The 20,168-nt window shown below is 38.3% G+C and overlaps 1 protein-coding gene across 7 annotated transcripts in view; it reads right to left on the bottom strand.

Moving 5' to 3' along the window:
- Positions 1-20,168, bottom strand: part of LOC592873 (protein TANC1) — an 88,757-nt gene that overhangs the window by 53,831 nt on the left and 14,758 nt on the right. For 4 of the 7 annotated variants that reach the window (XR_004064333.1, XM_030986737.1, XM_030986757.1 and 1 more), the window contains exons 1-2: positions 16,670-16,759; positions 13,296-13,503 (exon numbers count right to left, since the gene is read on the bottom strand). Coding sequence is in view for 6 of the 7 variants with exons in the window: in XM_030986737.1 (XP_030842597.1) it covers positions 13,296-13,452 (157 nt within the window). In the remaining variant the exon portion in view is untranslated. Of the gene's footprint in view, positions 1-13,295; positions 13,504-16,093; positions 16,323-16,669; positions 16,760-20,168 lie in introns of those variants that run through there. The other 3 variants (XM_030986739.1, XM_030986744.1, XM_030986749.1) reach the window with 2 other exon arrangements.

Genomic DNA, 20,168 nt, shown 5'->3' with positions numbered 1-20,168 from the left:
GTAGCGGGCTGGCTGGGTAGCTAGCTGACTGGCCAAGCAAAGAGCTCCATTTACACGGTCAAATTGTGTTGGTGTTATTACACCAGCCCAAACGTAAACAAAGGCAAGCGGCCAGCTATGCCTCCTAGTCCTACAATGTACCAGATGTACGCTTGAGTCCATGGGTAATCACATCATGGAGTTGACATTATGTACGTTGCTACTCAAACTTACAGTGTACATACAGGCTAATGAAAAGCAACACTAATTAGATAGAAGAGCTTTTCAATGATACAAACAGGAGCAACAGAGAAAGAAAAAGAGACAAAGAGAGAGATAGAGAGAGAGAGAGAGAGAGAGAGATTGGTGGACATGTAGTATATGAAGTTGGTTTTTATTGTCCTTTTGCAGATTCATTGGCAAAATTTGGATTGTGATTAATATGGCTGAAATATAAATTATGCTACAGAAAGAAGGCTTCACGATGGATTACAGCATTAGTTTTGACATTTAATTATGAACCAAAGTCAATGACCAGAAAGCCCTATAGGCCTAGAAACATTATCATAATTGTATTGATTTTATTATTATTGCTCCCTACTACAGCAGCTAATGGACGAGCGCAGCACGATGCATTTGCCTTCAAAAATCAAGCCATTTCAGCTCGCAGAAATGTTATACTTCTTATCAAAATCAAACTCATTTCCCCCCCCCCATACTATTGTGCATATTTCAAATTTTCAGGGATGTTATTGCTCAAAATCTACAGACAATGTAATAAATAGTTCAACTTCTTTCATGATTAAGTCAAAGTGTAAAAGTACCACATAACAAAAAAACTGTCTCATTCTTTGAAGTTCAAGGTCTATCCCTGGCCTTTCTCCACAGGCGGGCACTAAATAAAGGTTGTTAGGCTCTAGACGTTCAAGATCAGTAACCTAGCAGAAGATGTACATCCATGATTTACAATAAATACTTGATCGATGATCCAAAACATACCCTGGCAACAACTGCTCCAAAAGCTACTTTGTCAAATAGGTAAGAGTTGCTATAGGGTATCAATTTAGGTATTAGTAGTATTCAATAGAAAGCGTACAATGTAGTAAAAGTTACATTAAGAATAAAAGATGAACTGCAAATGTTTCTTTTCAAGGCCAGAAGCTATGGATGAAATCATGAAACTTCTAAACTTAAAAATTCATAACTGTTCACACAGTGTTCATGTGAATGTATGCCTTCACTCACAATACATTTCATTGAAGGAATGTACATGTACAGTATCAATACATAATTTGCAAGCGAGAAAAAATAAGTCTGTTAGTAGACTTTCCAAATACTATATGTGTGATGCGAACAGGTCCATGAAGTGCGTTCCTGGTAACTCACTCTAAATAATAATTAAATCTACAGCATGGGTTCAGCTACACTAACCAACCTATCGCTTCATGTAGTGAATAATTAACATCCAATGTTTAAATATAGCCTGACAAAAAAGTGCATGCATCCAACTAGAGGTCAAAAGCACATACCCGTATATGAGCTACACTGTAAACATGGTTGAGGAGGATTTCTCGAATCCGAAGAACAGAATTTCAAATGGCAGGCTGCCAAGATGGTGCTTTCTAAGAAAATTAGAGCACCCATTAAGTAAAATATAAACTATTAGTTTTCCTTCCTCAGGGGATTTAAAAAAAAAAAAAATACATCCCAACGATGGCATATTGGACCAAGGGGAGAAGGGGAAGGCTAGTTCAGCAGTCACACAGGCAAATCACATTTCATAAATGATAAAGGCAAGGACATGTAAAGGTACTTGTTTCTGTTAAAGGTACCACAAAAAAATCCATTCTAAGAACTTTAATAAAACATTCTGGTTCTTGGGCAGGACTTGCCATCCGTGACACACAAAGGGTTCAGATTCTACTGACGAGTTTCGGGCATAGTCAGAACTTGGTGATTATGGATGGAGTCGGGGGCAAGAACCTGAACAACCCTCCCTCCCAACCACCAAAACCAAGCAGGGGCATTCCTAATTGGGTTGCTGTTTATAATAAAAGTGTTCCCCAATATGGAATCATTATCGGGCTGACACTAACAAGCGCAGCCCTCACAGAAGTGAATTGTTATAATGGGATTTCCATACCCACAGCTTCAAAGTGCATTGTTCCGTTGTTCGGTACCTGATCTACAAGCATGCATACATAACCTGCTGGCGACGCTAGTCTGTTTCAGAGTTGATTATATTAATTAATAGTGAGGGCCAGAAAAGGGGTCATGGCTTGAAAAGAAATGAAATTGATTACCCTCATGATGTACAGTACAACAAAGTGGAGCAATTATAATGTAACCTATATACTCTTGCATTTGTTTTATCATTGGACTAATACACATGCATGTATTAAACTACATGTTACGAGCCATCAATCTTTGTGGGATACCTTATACCCTGGGTCCCGTCTTATAAAAAGGTTGCCATTGATCCGATTCAATAGCAAGTCCTTTAATCAATCGCAAGTTTACAGTCTCCTATCTTTTATGAATAGTTGCGATTAGTTGCAATTATTATTTATTACAGGGCCCAGGGCACATGGGCCCCAAAATGTTAACTGTGGAGCCCCCTAATTATTTATGAATTGAAACTGGGACCTACACTGTAATGCACGAAGACCCTTAATTGCAATCCAGAGTCCCAATAAAAAATAAGTTTCTTTGAAGCCCTGTCTCTTAGGGGTAAAGGTACATCTTATTTACTTCTTTAAAAAATCTTAAGTGTGGAAAGAGGCATTAATGTCGTGGCTTCTCTTGATATTCGAGAGGCAAAGCTAAAAGGCATGCACTGTGACTCTTCTCTAATATGAAGAGGACAAAGATTTATGGCACAAAATATTTTGTGATTTACAGAAAAATTCCACACATCATCCATCAATATTCATTTGGGAAGCAGCTAACTCGAGGAATTTCGCCCACGCTCTCTCTCTGTACACTAGTCAGGTAGATTGAGATCTCTGCTCTAAAGCTGGATAAAGATTTGGAGAATGTGAAAATCTTCCAATCCTTTTCCTATAATACTTTAAAATGCTATTCGTCCTACATTCCTAATTCTTTGTAAATCCTGCGTATTCCAAAGTACATTGGTTGTCCCCCCATGTCACCTACCCCTAAAAGGCCTCTTGACATGCAGAGGCATTGCAAGACCTTTTGGATGGAAAAGGAGGGGGGGGGGGGGGGGGTAGTAAGCGTCAAACTCACTCTGGGCATCTACAAAGGACAAACCAATATCATAGGTTGCCTCATGGAGAAAAATGTATTATAAGTGAGTATCGACTACATGTAATGATGCCATGGATATGATTTCAATGCTAACAAGAGCCCAATGAGGAACCTGCCGTTTGAGCTCACATAAATGTCCATCTCGCATGCTTTATCAGTCATTATATATCTACAAGCTTGCGACACAAAACAACCAGAATTAGGCAATAACTTTTTCACAGAGCTAATGAAGACTGCGGGAGAGGGTCATCGCCATTTGATGCCGCCGCTTATAGGACGATCGGTAAATGTGTTGGCTGGCGCCAGACAAATCTGATTGCACCGCGAGGACGACACTCTACGAGGGTTTCAAATGATCATTTACATGGCAGAATTTCTCTGCCTCATAACGGGAGGGGCACAGGTAAAGAGACCAGGGGAGCCGAGTAGGGCAAATTGGCTAAGAAGTGAAACTCAATAATACCTTGCTCTCAATTTTTGTAGTCTTTACCGCCAAAGCAGCCTCTCATTTGCACTTGTTTTTTTCAGTGTTTTCAATCTTTTGCCAAGTTAAAGAGAACAAAATGAATACAGATGAAAGATTCTGTTCATTCCTTGTATCTTTTGATAAATACTCTCCCTTCAATGCTCACCATAGTAGTTAGTGATATGGATACTGCCATGCAATGTTTACCACATAATTTAACCAAGATAGGCCAATACCTTTTATGACTGGGTAGCATATTACATATCACATTCAAGATCATTATTTTTCATAACAAGCATATCAAGGAATACAGATCAATTTCAAATCAACATGGCATAAATCATCGGCCTACTTGAGACATGAATTGACAGCACAACAGTAAGAACAATACCATAAAATCAGTACCAGTTTGCTGTCTGTACTGATGTACACCATATTTTGAATTGATGGAACACAGCTTTGTTTCTGACAAGCAAACACACTGCACGCAATGCTGCGCTTCCTCCACCGCCAAGCCCTTACAGAAACTTAAGCTTGCGGCAAGCTTGTTACAAGCTTGTTAGAAGCTTGCGGCAAGCTTAATAAGATTGCATTACAAATTTAAGCTTGCAAAACTTGCGCGCAATCTTACAGCAATCTTGCTGCAAGCTTGCAGGCAAAGAGAGATATTCATGCAAGCTTGCTGCAAGCTTGCAGGCCAAGAGGATATCCCTGCAAGCTTGCAGGGGCGCAATCTAAAGCCCTTGCAATCTTACAGGCCGACAGTGTATGCCCTGCAAGCTTGCAGCAAGCTTGCGGACATTGCAGGGGCGCAAACTAAAGCTCTTGCAAGCTTGCAGACAAAGAGGATATCCCTGCAAGCTTGCAGGAGCGCAATCTAAAGCCCTGGCAATCTTGCAGGCTGACAGTGTATGCCCTGCAAGCTTGCGGGGCTTGCTGGGGTGCAATCTAAAGCCCTGGCAAGCTTGCCGCAAACTTATGTCAGATGCTATGGACAAACCCCATCTATGACCAAATTATTGTTACTGTAAACATACAGCACAAAAGTTTATATGCACAATTAAATTGTTCAATAATTATCTCAAAACCTTTGATTCTTTGCTAATGAGGTATAAAATAGGGGATCTTTGTATGATCATATACACATATAATAATAATAGTACAGTTCTTATAGCGCATTATACCTTTGAAAAAGGATTAAAGATGGATGATCATAAAACAAACATTAAATATCGCATCATGACTCACTTTTCACTGTACAAAAAGGCACACCATCCAACACCCTAAAAATTATTTCCTTTTTCACTGTGATTTACGAGAGACCAGGCAAAAGTCAACAAAAATGGTTGAAACGAAATATATAATTTAAATGAGCGTTTAAACAAACCTTGCTAAAATCTAGCAGGAAAACGATTTGATTCAAAAACTACATTCTTAAACAAAAGCAAAACTAATAGTCCAAGAGCCTGCTTGAATTTCTTTGACAAAAAAGACCAAGTGTTTTGTTTTAATTTTTGGATAAAACATCCTAAGACATGTCTGAAAAGTGATGTCTTGTGTGTTGTGGGTGGTGGAGCCTGATTTCAGAGGTCAATGACCTTTATTTGACCCTGATTTTGCCTAACAGTTGTTTTTTACATGTCATTTGTTAAAAAGAGCCTCAATTTTAATGAATGTTGTGTTTAAGGAAAGATAATGAAATTATCTATCACATGATATGAATATTTATAATATTTGATGATATTTTGAACCTTTTTTTAGGGTTTAAAATGTAATTTTTTGACTTTTTTCACTAAAATCATAATTTATCACTTTTTGTTTGTATCTGTAAAAAAAAGAGGAAACAATGAAAATCCTAAAGAATTACTTTAAAAAATGCATTTATATTCATTTATTACACTGTGAAAATTTCATATTCATTACTTCTCTAACTAAAAAGTTATTGACTTCCAAAGATAACACTCCCAACAAGGTCCTAATCAGAAAAATGTCATGCGCCCTCTATTGGCCATTCCAAGATAGTTCATTTTCTGTGGTTGGTTCAAAGTTTTGTTGAACATTTTGTGAACTGGTCAAGTGTGAATCAACTTCAAAATGGTAAGTACTGTGAGATATTGCACTTACATTATAATAATTCACAACAACATTTAACATATAAATCTCTGGAAAGCAATATTAAAATGAAAATAAAACAGGAAAATTGTAATAATTTGATAATTTTTCATTAAATAATGTAAAACTCAGACTCAGTCCCACATCACCAAAAAAATGTTAGTTAAACTAGCTAGACTAGTCTAGCCTCTAGGTAGATCTAGTACTAGTAGGTAGCCTACTTGGTACTTGATCATGGTCCTCCAAGATACTCGTCTGAGTTTTAACTTAACGGGTAGGGTGTATTAGTTTGTAGATGGGGGGACGTCAGGGCAATTTTGAATTTGACAGGGTCAGTGTGGGCGATAGTCTCTGGTTTAAGCTGGTCTAGGTCTAGACCAGGACCAGGTCTAGACTAGTTATATAACTTCTAATTCTAGATCTAGTATAATCTGAAACGGCTCTGGACGCAATTTCTCAGTCTATCTCTCTACCTCTTTGTTTGTATACATGTAGTGTGTGTGTTTTAGTTTTTGCCCTGATTCTAAGGGTAGATCTATGTGTGTGCATGTGGTAAACGGGTAACAAAGGTAAAGTGGGAGAGAAAAAAATGATTCAACAAAATCCATTATCTGCATTTTGTTCAACCCCGTTTGTGTCTCTGAGTGTGTGTGTGTTTGTGTTGACGTGCGTGCGTGTATGTTTTTACATCATTTGTGAAAAGGTAGTCTATAGGTTTTATACTATGTAGACTAGACCTATGTGTTTTTTCCCCCAAAAAAGATGGCACCGACAGGTCTTTCGGGAACAAATTTTCTCCACTTCTATGTATTCAATTTGTGCCAGACTTGCCATGGCAATACCTTTCATTTTCTTTCATTTTTGAGAGGGAATTTTTTTTTATAGAGATATCAAAAGTGTTCAGAAGTCTAGCTGCAGCACTACAATGTCATTGAAATGTACTTAAAACTCAGGTAACATTAAAACCAGTTGATACATATATGATGTATCTTTTGTAGATCTCTGTCAATGTTATTGTCCATACTGTTACTATTATTCCATTTAATTTGTAGCAAGCTTGCGGCAAGCTTGCGACGAGCTAACATCAAGCTTGCATATTTTGTAATTGGCTGAGGAGGGTACCATTTGGATTTTTTACCACGCAAGCTTGCAAAAGCATGCAAGCTCGCCGCCAGCTCGCTGCAAGATTGCACGCTTCTCTTTTTTTACCAGCTTGCGAGCTTGCGCAAGCTTGCAGATTTTTAGACCTGCAAATATAATTCAATATCTGCAAGCTTGCTGTGTGAGCTTGTTTCAAGCTTGCCGCGAGCTTGTTTCAAGCTCGTTACTAGCTTGCAGGGTTCCAAAAATGCAAATGAGTTCATCTGTCAGCCAATCAAAACAGAGGAAATATATTTTCAGATCTAACAATCTGCAAGCTTGCAAGCTCGCAACAAGCTTGCTGCAAGCTTACAGGCAAGCTCACAGCAAGCTCGCAGGCAAGCTTGCAAGCTTGCAGATTGTTAGACCTGAAAATATATTTCCTCTGTTTTGATTGGCTGACAGATAAACTCATTTGCATTTTTGGAACCCTGCAAGCTAGTAACGAGCTTGAAACAAGCTCGCAGGCGAGCTTGAAACAAGCTCACAGATCAAGCTTGCTGCAAGCTTGCACTGCAAGCTCGCGGCAAGCTTGCACCAATTTCCATAAGGGAGCACTCCCCATTTTTACTTCGGAGAAGGATTCTATTTATAGGCTTTCAAATCTGTGCACACACAGAGGGCAATGGACACAAGAGCAGGGCAAAGAATACAACCAGGGATGCAGAAGTCATAGCAATTGTAATTTTGTTTTGCAGATGAAATATGGGAGGCAGAATCAAATTCTGACAGGGTATAGGGTTCTTGCTTGGAGGCTGGCGAAATGAAATTGTGTTACAACCATCCAATTACGTGTAGCTTCCACGTGAGTTTGCATGCAATTACAAATTATTTGTCTGTGGGTCGACAAACTCACACAATACAAGGAAAACTCTTGGCCTTGAATTATATTTTATATGTTCTTCTTTGTTCTTTTTTATAAATCATTCTTAAAATCATATTTTCAAGTCACTGAGGCAGTATTTATGCAAGAGCTTTCTGTATACGATTTAACATTATGTACTGTAACAAACACTAATACTGTTTTCACACTGGCAATATTTTGCTTAACCCCGTACTATAGGTGGGGTTAAGGGGGGGTCTTAGCCCCACCTATAGTACGGGGTTAAGCCTATTCCACTTTCTGTTCAGACTGGTTTTACCAAAGTGGGCTAAAGTTGGCTAACCCCACCTATAGTACGGGGTTAACTAACCCTGCAAAATAGCAGGGCTAACTCCGCAATTGTGGTGCTAACTCCTGCTAACCCCGCAATTGCGGTGCTAAGCAAATGAATGAGAACAGAAACGAAAAATAGTCCGGTACTACGCAATGGAGCGTATCGCAGCTGGCCAGATGCGAGGTATGTCCAATCATAACATACACGATATCCGGGGTTAACGAAATGCAGTGAGAACAGCAGGAATTTTCTTATTCCGGAATTAGGCGCTAGTACGGGACTAAAAACAGCGAGTGTGAAAAGCCAAAAAAATAGTCCGGGGTTAAGGATAGTACGGGGCTAAGCAAAGTACGGGGTTAAGCAAAACCAGTGTGAAAAGAGTATTAGACAAACATGCATGCTCTAAAAAAAAATTGTATTGAATGGGTTACAACTAATATTTTTCTTTAGATTGCCATCAGAATGGGCTTCAGGTTTCTCTCTGTAATATAGAAACTACTGTGTCTACTACAGGTATATGTCAAAATTACTCAATGTAAACAATAAAAGTCAGCCATGTTGTAAACACTCTACAAATAGAATTTCTAGTTTCTATTAGTATTTATATATTTATAAAAAATAAAAGCTCCAATTCCAAGTGGCCTATTTAAGGCGTGTACAACTACACGATGAGAGATTATTCTCTCACCTCCACATTTGACAGGTTTGCACTCTGTTTCTTATTATTCCTTTGGGGTGAACGCCACCTCCGATGTGAAATGCATCCATCTCAAAAGCCCAGTCAACAAGAACTTCACACATGCCAGATCATACATGAACATGTGCTTTTAATATCTTTGCATCAGCCCTTCGATATGAAATGCATCCACCTCAAAAGCCAAGCCAACAAGATCTTTATACGTGCCAGATACACGAACATGTGCTTTTATTTTCTTTGCATCATCCCTCAGTCTACACGTAGATGACTATCTAATTATCTTCATTGATATCTTACTTTTGTGCTGTTCCTGCACTGTACAGTGATTGTCTCATTTGCTGTCTTGTTATAGTAGGTGATACCTCCTATAATTGACACATGCATGCGTACACCCCTGTCGTGACTATCAATAGTGAACATTGTGAATCATGATCACATTAATCCACTGCTATTATATAGCCTAGATGACTTTTTACCATCTAGACCCAACCTGCATGTATCCACCTATGTTTGAAAGCTAGAAAGCTAGTCAGTCTTTCATGTCTTTAGGATCCATCTTTATTAATCTCCTCAAGATGACTTATTCATCATAATTCCCAGACTGTGATTAATACTACTACACATACATTCTGACATGTCCATTTAATCTCTCTACCTCATTACCATCTATCCATGAATATATCATCACTACGAATGATCGCTGGTATTCCCCCTGGTTTAAAAACATTGCTTTCACAAACCCCTGATCTTATATATCCCCAGGCAAATCTGTATTTGATCATTTCTGTATTTGACATAAACCAAATGATTCTTGAATCCTGTCACCATTCCCCCATGTTTTCATCCTCTCCTTGAGTGATCACTGAGTATCTCTTTTCATAGAACATTTAGGTTTTCATGAGCCATTTATCTTCCACACATCCAAGAGATCACTCTTATAATTACTTTAATTAAGCATGCATTTGACAACATAAAACCATAACATGGACATGACTGATTATTCCTTTATCCCTTCACCATCCACCCACAGATTTATCTTTTCAGTGACTGATCATGGACGCCTCTCCCCATTGAGCATTTTCATGTAGCTTTTCACAAGTGCTTAATGATTCATAATACCATTCATCAATTTAACTGATGGTACTACACATGATCCAGCGAGAAATGTTCAGTGGTCAATTCTGACCACTAACCAAAGTCCAAGTTTCAACCCTGGGCAAAACACTTTATCTAAACCTAACTTTAAATATGACCTAAAACTCTAATCACAACGCTTTCTCCTAATCCTATATGTTCAACAATAAACAATAAATGATATAGCAAACGTCAGAATATGTGGCTGATAGCTATATTACTGGAACATTACTTTACTCGCAACCGCAGAAAACCAATCTCCTACTCTCCACTCCTCCCTTCATTCAACTGCAATCCCTGTCTCCTAATTCTTAATCCCATATCTCCCATTAATCCAGGAGATCAGCTTTTAATCCCACCCTTACCCTATAACCTACACCACCCCCTGGTGCCTCATCTGAAGAGTCCCGCTCACGCGTCTAGCAGTGTGGGACGAGCGATTAATCTCTAGCCTTGTGGGGATCAGCCCCTGATCTGTCACCCATCTCCCTTTCTTGGATCGTTTTCACCGAGGTAATGTGCCCAGATGTACAGCTGATCACAGCCAGTACAGACCCACAGGGAGACCGCAAGGCAGTTTGTGGAACAAATCCGAGACTTGGTGGCTCCTACTTAGTCCACCTATCTTGATCGACTCTGACATGGGATTCCCTTTCCTGAAGAATTCATGAATTTTGGAGGCACCGTGCAACCATTTTCACACTTCTCCTCAAAGGGATTCCTTAAATCCTCAACGATCACCACGAAACAAACCAAATCATCTCATAAGACATACAGATAAAACATAATATGAATAACAGATACCTTTCATTTATACAAGAACACAAGAAGTAATTCAAGAGTTACAGAGGATTGAAGACCAAAAAAAATATATATGTTATGAGAAAAAGAAAGAAATTTAGTAAGCTCTTAGAGGTTTAAAAAAAATAGTTACAAAATGGACAAATAAGAGACAATGATCGATAAATAGTATTACAGGGAAAGAGAGAGAATGAGGTACATGTAAGTGAAGATGTTTGGCGGCAGAGGTAGGAGACAGAGATGCAGAGACTGAGGAAGTGAAGAGAGAGAAAGAGAGAGAAAGAGAGAGAAAGAGAGAGTGAGAGAGAGAGAGAGAGAGAGAGAGTGAGAGGGAATGAGAGGTGTCAAGGGGCCGTCAGGGCTTCGACTACTAACAAGCCAGACTTACAGACTCCAAGCCCGCCACCGCAAACTCAACTGGTCAACAACAGGCTCCGCATTAAACATGAAACTTGACTTCCGTATCAAGCGTGAAAATTAACAAATTCTGCAAGAACTCACTCAAATTCTCCTCCATTATCAAAGAGAAAGTAGAGCTACTGACTGCAGCACCTACATGTACTAATACTAGTGTGAGTCATATTGGAAAGGTGTTATGTTGGTCATTGTTATCAGTGCCAGAAGGTATGACTGCATCACAATAAATACTTCAGAATGTTGCTGGATACAAGGGCACTTCAAACAAAAATCAGCAGGGTGAAAAGCAAAGAATGTTCTCCCTTTTCGTCTCCACTTCAACAAGCATCATCGATCCCTACTGCGATTTACACAGCATGTGTCTGACACTCATGGCAATAAAACAGATATTTTGATTTTTTAAATGCATCAGTGAATTACGTGTGATAGGAATCTTCAATAGATTCTGACAAATTGCAAACAATATACTCCAACCCTTTATCCCCTCTTGATTCCTGCAGCGAGTCAACACGTATCAAGGATCACTGAGGGGCCTAACTTCCTAATTACCTGCTTTTGCCATCATCTAGGGTGTACATCACAATTGCATCTTTCACCCACTTGTCGAGATCCTAAGATATGGCATGTACTGTTAGGTTATGAGACGGATGTCTCTCCTTTCATGGATGTCAAACTTCTTGAACACTTGTCAAGATTCCTGAACGAATCTCAATTATTTACTTCTTTTAGTCATGTCAAACTGACATCTTACGGTGACCATCAATTAGTGACATGTATTAGTGAGCATACAGAGATGCCAACCTCTTGACACAAAAAAACAGACTAAGGATCCTAAAAAATCAGATTTTGGTGAGAAAATCAAATTTTCTTGTAAACTCGACACTACCACTGGCCCGTCGGTACATGTTTTTATTATTATTAAAAAAAAAAAAAAAAAAATTAAAGATGAAAAATTGTATTTTAAAGAGAAGGTTGAGTTCTGGGAAGAGGTGAAAAATAATTTGTGAGCATTACTCATTCTTATTATGCAAGTGTGGAAGAAAATCAGTTAAGACATGTTTCCTGAAAAGCATGGCTCTTCAAATGCCTTCATATTCTAAATATGCATGTAACATCGTAAAAATCGGGGGGCCGGCTTTTTACGCCACCTGTTTGTGTAGTCCCATATACATCTTTCTGTGCAAGTGTTTGTAACTTGACCAAGACTTGGCCACATTTCTTATCATTTTGATGATTCCAGAACCTTGCAATACACACAAATTCTAATATGCTAGATGATCAACCTTTTCTGGTCGGTTCCACACCCTTTCTTTCACAATGCAATCGCATGACCGGAACTCAACTTCATCTTTAAGAGATGATATCGTATCATCGTATTTCACTCTTATTATCGTACTAAATACGATTTAATCATACTGGTTGGCATCTCTGTGTACAAGTGTGCAATTTGTATGCTTACCATGGGTGGTATTCCGGTAGCGCGTACTAAGTTAGCGCGTACTTAGTTAGTTCACACTTTTATGGAGTGCCTGTTGCAAACTAATTTACCCTGTGTACAGATTATTTTAATCCTTGAATGAAAAGTGTCCAAAAAATTAATTTTGCAATGAAATGGGAAGAAAAAGATAATATGAGTATGAATTGAATTTCAACAAAGTCTTTGGTAGATTATCTTTCGTCATGAATATTGAAGGAGGAAGATGAAACCTAGCATTCCATAGAAGTGTGAACTAAAATTCTTGTTTAGTCTGGACTTAGTCCAGGCTTCACTTATGAGAATACCACCCCATGTGTTTAAAAAATAATATGATTTTGGAACTTTCAGACAAAATATAGTAATCTGCTTTTAAAAAATTGACCACAGCAAATGTAATCGAGAAAAGCACCATACTCCTCACATAACTTCTGGATTTTATTATTTTACGTATGTCAGCAAGTACGGTGGCTTTTGTTGAAGGTAGCTATGTGTTTCACCATCAAAATATTGCCTCTTGCCTGCCTTTCATGTCCACACATCTTTGGCATACATGTGCGGCACTTTCTACGGCAGTTTACCACGGGTTAAGGATTGATTATTCTTATTTCTGGATAGTCAATATGTACATGCACCCTTGAAACATACCATTTAGATGTTGACAGACGGGACAGGACTCGGTTGCAAACATGCAAGTGTAGCATCGGGAGTGTCCACAGGCATCTGTCAGCTTGCGCTTCTTGCTCTTGTCGTAAGACTGATGGCAGGATGGGCATTGTGTAGTGTGATTAGTATCCATCTCCATGGCGATTACAATGGTGACTCAGATCACCTGCATTTGGGCAACATCATAGTCCTTCAAGGAAAAAGGGGAAACGGAGAGAAAAAAGAATGAAATACTGTTCATCTTTTGTTTCATTCATCAAGAATTTAATCAGTGAATCATTGCAAAAATATTAGCTAAAGCTTACGTTCAATGTCCATTATATGTACACTTGAGCCAAGTATCCTTCAGAAAATATTAATTCCTTCTATTTCCTACACTGTACATTCTTTGAAATGTTCAAACAATGTACTTTATTGTCATCCTATATGTACATGCAGGTGAACTTGTACATGTACATGTAGCTACATGTATTGCATGAAATATTTGAACAAGTTGAAACCATTGTTATGACTTGATTTGGTAGAACTCACCATAGTTTAAATTGTATGTTTGAACGTGCTTGATGGAATAAAAGCTATATTTGTAATATTTTAGTTTAGCGCAGCAGCATTAAATCAAACACATAGTTAACTGACGTGTATGTGAGTTTACATAGATGTACGTGTACAGTACATTATGTACAATGTGCCTAGACTGCTGACTAGCTAAATCAGTTTAATCTTGATAATAATCATCCCTGATTAATCATAATGATTCACTTCAATTGCATGCGCTACGTCATTGCCGTAAAAACAAATTAAACGTCGGATGTAATAGTAACGAGACAATTGTATATATTTGCTGTTCTTTTCCCCGCAGCAACTTAAACTGTTGCACGTTCGGGATACGCTGTAATCACTATTTATGCCACATTGCTACACGTTCATCTCAAATTATCAGATTAATTCTGCTATATTTACCCGTCCCGGCCGAGGGTGCTATTGGGCCGCATGCAGTCACCTAATGAGCATAGGGGGACATTATAGAGTGGTGAGTCAGCGTGCTAAACATTCACAGATCACATCCCATCAGCTGGTTAATACATTACCCACACTCTCACCAAGGAGATACCGTTAACCTCCCCCAATGCAAACGCAGCAAGTAACTTAGACTGAGTCAGCAAGAAGATGACCACATCAACTAGATACTCGAGTCAAAACCATACTGTTTTTCACCAATTTCACGGTATTGATTCAGGGATGCATAGATATAGAAGAAGATGACCACATCAACTAGATATCCTAGTCAAACCATACTGTTTTTCCCCATTTTCACAGTTTTGATTCAGGGATGCATAGATATAGAAGAAGATGACCACATCAACTAGATACTCAAGTCAAAACCATAGTGTTTTTCACCATTTTCATGGATATATATTGATACAGGGATGCACAGATAGAGAGATCAGGTTTGAAAGATAATGAATAGTCCAACACAGATAAGTGACCCAAGTCACCGGGTATACCCAAGGCTGAAATGATAAAGAGCATTCCCAAATATAGAATTACTTCGGTTACAGCAAATCAACAGTGTAGATTTATGCCACTCGCGTTGAATGTAAACATATGTCAAGGTTATTATTTTAATCATGACAAATACAATAGTCGCAACATAAATTTTACAAAAGAGGGCATTGAACAAGCATAAAGAGCTTAAGTTTAACAGTGATAGGAATAATTGTGAAAGAAAATAGCAAAATCTATAGTAACCGGATTACAAACATATAAACCAATATTTCTACCCCTTCCTTGATTCCACCGTGCTACGCCACTGAACGTGACCTCGGTGCGCTACGCCTTCTCCACTGGCAGCAACTGGAGTAACATGCATCCTCGTCAACAAATAAGACAAAACGCTTGCCAACCCTTCTCCATTTACATTTACCAACCAAAATAGGTTTCAGCATCAGCAGCCTCTGTGCAGTGTGTGTGTTTAGTCTAGTATGATATCGATTTGATATTGCATAGAGAAATGGCCCTTTCTTCTTCTTCTCTCTCTCTCTCTCTTTCTCTCTCTCTATTTTCTCTCTCACTACTAGTACTAACACAGCAGCCATACAATGTACAATCCAGGCAATTTAGTGAATAAATTTGAGCACAATGTCATTGTCTGTATGTGGTCTGGAAGTGGGAGACACCCAATAGTAATACTATAAAAGAATTGTAGGGCATTACAAATATTCTAAACCTTCATTTCTAAGGTTCAATTTACATTTAGAATTTGAAATTCTATCAAGGTTCTTGATGTCATCTGCTAAATGAAAGTGACATTGTAATATTCCTCCAATACCTTCACAATTGAATGTAGGCATACTATTATATGCAAAACTTGCTCTATCAAGAGTATATTAATATTCTCTCAATTGTACAAACAGCATTGAATATACCATACAGTATTATATAGGTAGACCAACACAACGCATAGGCCTACAGCTTACATGTACAAGAAGATGGGCTCTCTACCCCAACGCTTTGTCATGAAACTGAGAATTGAGGCATTCTAAGATTACAAGTACAAATAGGAGAAACAAAATCCTGGTGTGTTCTCAAATTACCAGACTGAGGGACATGCATAGGTAAACACGACAGGCACAAACATGTCTGTATCAATACAGGAGCAGCTTGTTTTCAGTCAAGCACTGCAAAACAATAACAAAAGGCCTATATTCATTATCACTAAAAATTCACAGACTATGAACTTATTTGACCTCATCTGACCTTAATTGACCTTCTGTCCTTACCTGAGGTCAGGAGTATTGGGGATATAGTCAATCCCCCAAGGGCACGAAATTTGGGTAGGTGATGACAAATTCCTCAAATTCTTGACTCAGTGTAAACAGTGCATACATCTGTATATTTGTGTGGGTGAAGATAAATGTACACTCTTGTCAAGTGCGAACTGGTTGTGTGTCCATACATGTACACATACATGTGCTATGGTTCGTTACCAGTATTCTGTGAGGCTCTTTATTGCTCGGTGTGTACTTAGAATACTCTCTGCCTTTACAGTACACTAATCTTCAATGGAGGGTCAGTATATCATTAAAAACCCAATAGTATACATCTTGGTATTCAAATGCATATGAATCCATACTCTATCACATTATTGAAGTTTCCCAGTATTATGATGTCTGTCTTCCATATCTAACCAAAGATATAAGAAAATTCACTAAATGGATACATGTCCATGTAGAAAAAGCTTTCATGTGATCCCTCTTAAAAGAGACCTAATAATGTCCTAATCCTTTCCACAAATGCAATCGTTATGAAAGTACAAGCTCATTAATATTATAAGAAGTCACAATAGAACAACTGACCAGTAATCACTGTGAAAGTATATTTTTTCCTCAATCCTCCTGTGGGTTCAAGACTTCCAAGTGTGTTCCGCTTAACTCAGTAGCACTCCTCATGCACGTAAACATTCCCAGAAAGCATTACAGATTCATCCTACCAGTACCATCTCCACCACCACCACCATCATCATCATCATCAATGCAACATCACCTCCGCCGATTGTTTCCTTGAGGGGAAATGGGCAATATCACTCGCTCTCTGGGCACCAGCGACTCACAATCAAATTTCACGGATGGGGGTCGTACAAGCTAGCTCCTCACTCCAGCACATGTAGTGAGCAACTGAATGGAGAAGGAGGGAGTGATCGCAGTAGGTCCGTGCTCACAACCAAGGAATCGCATGAATGCCTCCCTCCTTAGCTAGGCATTGTACAATGTGCTTTTTCCTCCATGTATATGCATTTGATACTGTGTATGTGTACACATGTACGGGAATAGTGTTCATAGTATTTTATGCCTGGCATACTACCTTCATATTCAAAATAATAGGTCTATATGGAGGATTTTTCTAATATGGGGGAGGGGATTATGGCTGATATAATCTCAGTCGTCAGTGAACAGGTTGCCATGGTTACACAGTCTCAATTATAATGATGATAAGCTAATATTTCTGATTGCTCAGAATGTACGAAAGTGAGATTAAAGGAATTTCCTCAAGATAAAGGACCTAGAAAATAACATTACTTGAGATTCCACTGAATAGGAATCGATGTTAGACTAATTTTTTAATGAATGAGTGATTTTTTAAAATATTAAAATGATGGGAATATTTAAGAGAATTCTGTTGGATCTATGTATAATTTAAGTTTGCAAAGGTCTAGATTAGAAGGTAAAACCTTTGACATGAAGTACATGGAAAATGATATGGCATTGAAAACTGTATAATTCACAAGACTATAAATAACAATTTTTGGAACGTATATTTTATTTCATTTGTTGATTATCTCTTAATGTGTATCATGAATACAAGCTCGCATGTTAAGGTGAGCCTATGGAATTATGAACTACTTAAGAAGACTGATATGAAATCGTATCAACAGTGACAAGCTTCAAGCCACATTAATATCAATCTCCATTTTGTCTCACAAGCCACGATGTGTTTACCAGCTGTGCAAAGTAATCATGTACAGTATATGAACATATGCACATGAACAGATACATGAACGTGGGAATAAACCGCAGGAAAGGCATGAATTGAATTAGCATAAATTTCCTACAGCATAGAAATGATGGAATCATTCAATTACATGTATCTCTTCTTCTTTTCAGCGTGTGTTTCAATAGGCCTTCATGATATGCATGGTACAGCAGCCATTTGATCCAACATCCTTTGTCTATTTTGTCTACATGTACTGTACATTCATGATCCAATTCGTCTATTCTCCCTGTGGTATCAGTTTGCCTCATTCTCGCTCTGTCAAGTTCGTCTAAAAAAAGTATAGGCTATTATAGGTTGTCTAGTAACGGTCAAATGGTACCTACATGTACATTTAGGTATGGTTGACTTGGGCCGATTAAAAAAGGAAGTGTTGCCAAGGGTTACACCAGGACACTGTCACTGACCAAGTACATATTTGTCAATAAACCAAATAATGGTACTGAAAATGGTCTGAACTTCAAGATCAATGTCATCAATTTGATAGAAGATAAGGTATAGACTGAGTAGGCCTACAAAGGCAACATGGAATATGATAAATACATACACTCCAATTTTATATCACTCTATAATTTTGTTTTTTCTTCAACTAATTTGCTTCGAGGATTTAATGTGCAACATTCTTTTAGTATCAGTTCCAATACTGTTTATAGAAAAGATACTAAATGAAATAGGAGACTACAAATGTATGTTTTTAAATTATTATTTTTATTATTTATTTTATTTTTTAGTGATTTAAAAATAAAAAGTTACATTTATTACACTGTAAATAATGAAATATATATATTCTCACTGTATTTCCTATCCTCCCTCCCACCTTCCTTAATGTTGTGTATCTTTGTTAACCAACCCTATCATTTCATAGCTCATTGTGTGTTCAAACTTTTTTTCATCTGTGCTCAATTAAATAGGCATACGTTTAGGTAGATTCTTCAAGCAAGCGCAGTGTTCCCAATATGAAAACCCCTCCCAGTTTTCCCATTGCATACAAACAATCCATCTCCCTTTCATATGGAACCCCATGAAAGAACGAATCAATCAGAGACGACCCGGATCAGATGGCAACCGTGAGACACGCGTAAGCCTACGTAAAACCATGCAACGAGATCCCCTAGCGGGCTGTCAGGCTACGAGTGTCCAGGCAGTGTGGATGACACCTTCATCAAATGACCAATTTGCCAGCAAAGATGAATGCATCTCGATCTCGTATTGCATGCAAGCAGAACCACGGCACCGAAATAGAACCATTATAATTATCTGAATAGAATTTACACAGTGCTACATTGTGAGGAAGGGGGATGGGTGGGGGGGGGGGGAGGGGGGTGATGGTGAAAACATGCCTGTCATTTGCTCTTGGGCATGGAACCGTGAACAGTTATCAATCTTGGATTGCTTTGCTCGTCATTTCTTCCCTTATTTTATTTGACTGCATTACGAAATCTCATCATGGGGTGCCATTATAGGGAATTACTTATTCAGGATGAGGAAATGTCTTGCATGTGTTCCACATTATCTCTTGAGAACGCAGGCTCTGACTTTTGAAGCTTTGTTGCACTTTCCTGAAGCAAGGTTATTATCACTTTCTCAGTATTATTCAATAACATTATTCTTTATATTTAGGGGCAAGGGAACTTTTTTATCGCACAGGGGTATTGGCCTTTGGGTGTATCAGGGGCTTTCCTCCCCCATCCAAAACTACACAAAAAGGAATAAATTGTAAAAAATTCTTTATATTTAGGGGCAAGGGAACTTTTTTATCGCACAGGGGTATTGGCCTTTGGGTTGTATCAGGGGCTTTCCTCCCCCATCCAAAACTACACAAAAAGGAATAAATTGTATCCTACATAGTGTAGACCTATATTTGTATTCATACTGTATGCCCCCTCCCTTTTCTTGAGAGTGGAGAATGTCCCTGCATAAATATTGGAAGCAGAAAGCATAGTCCTCAAATTTAACACATATATACATGTATGTATATTTAGAATATAATGTCTTACAAAGTACAATACATTAGATTTCACTTGGCGAAATTCACATACCATTTTTGAAAAAGTTACATGTCACTGAAAAATCTCTTCCTCCTTTTGTTTGTTGAACATTACTGATGCCGATACTGTATCACAGAGTACCCAACAGGTTTACCACCCCTTCACAGAATTGAAATATTCTGTGTACCCTTGCAGGCCGTGTAGCTGACCAGAATATATAATGAACTCCCCTGATACCGTTCCTTGGTTCTTGCTCAAATTTCATCAGGACTGGCTGAAAAAGCCCAAGGACAAAGGACAAAATTCAATACAACCTATC

The sequence above is a fragment of the Strongylocentrotus purpuratus genome, unplaced genomic scaffold, assembly GCF_000002235.5.
Source record: "Strongylocentrotus purpuratus isolate Spur 01 unplaced genomic scaffold, Spur_5.0 spur5_contig_838, whole genome shotgun sequence".
NCBI classification, from domain to species: domain Eukaryota; kingdom Metazoa; phylum Echinodermata; class Echinoidea; order Camarodonta; family Strongylocentrotidae; genus Strongylocentrotus; species Strongylocentrotus purpuratus.
Note: the sequence above shows the minus strand (reverse complement) of the source record. Positions and strands in the feature narration are given on the sequence as shown.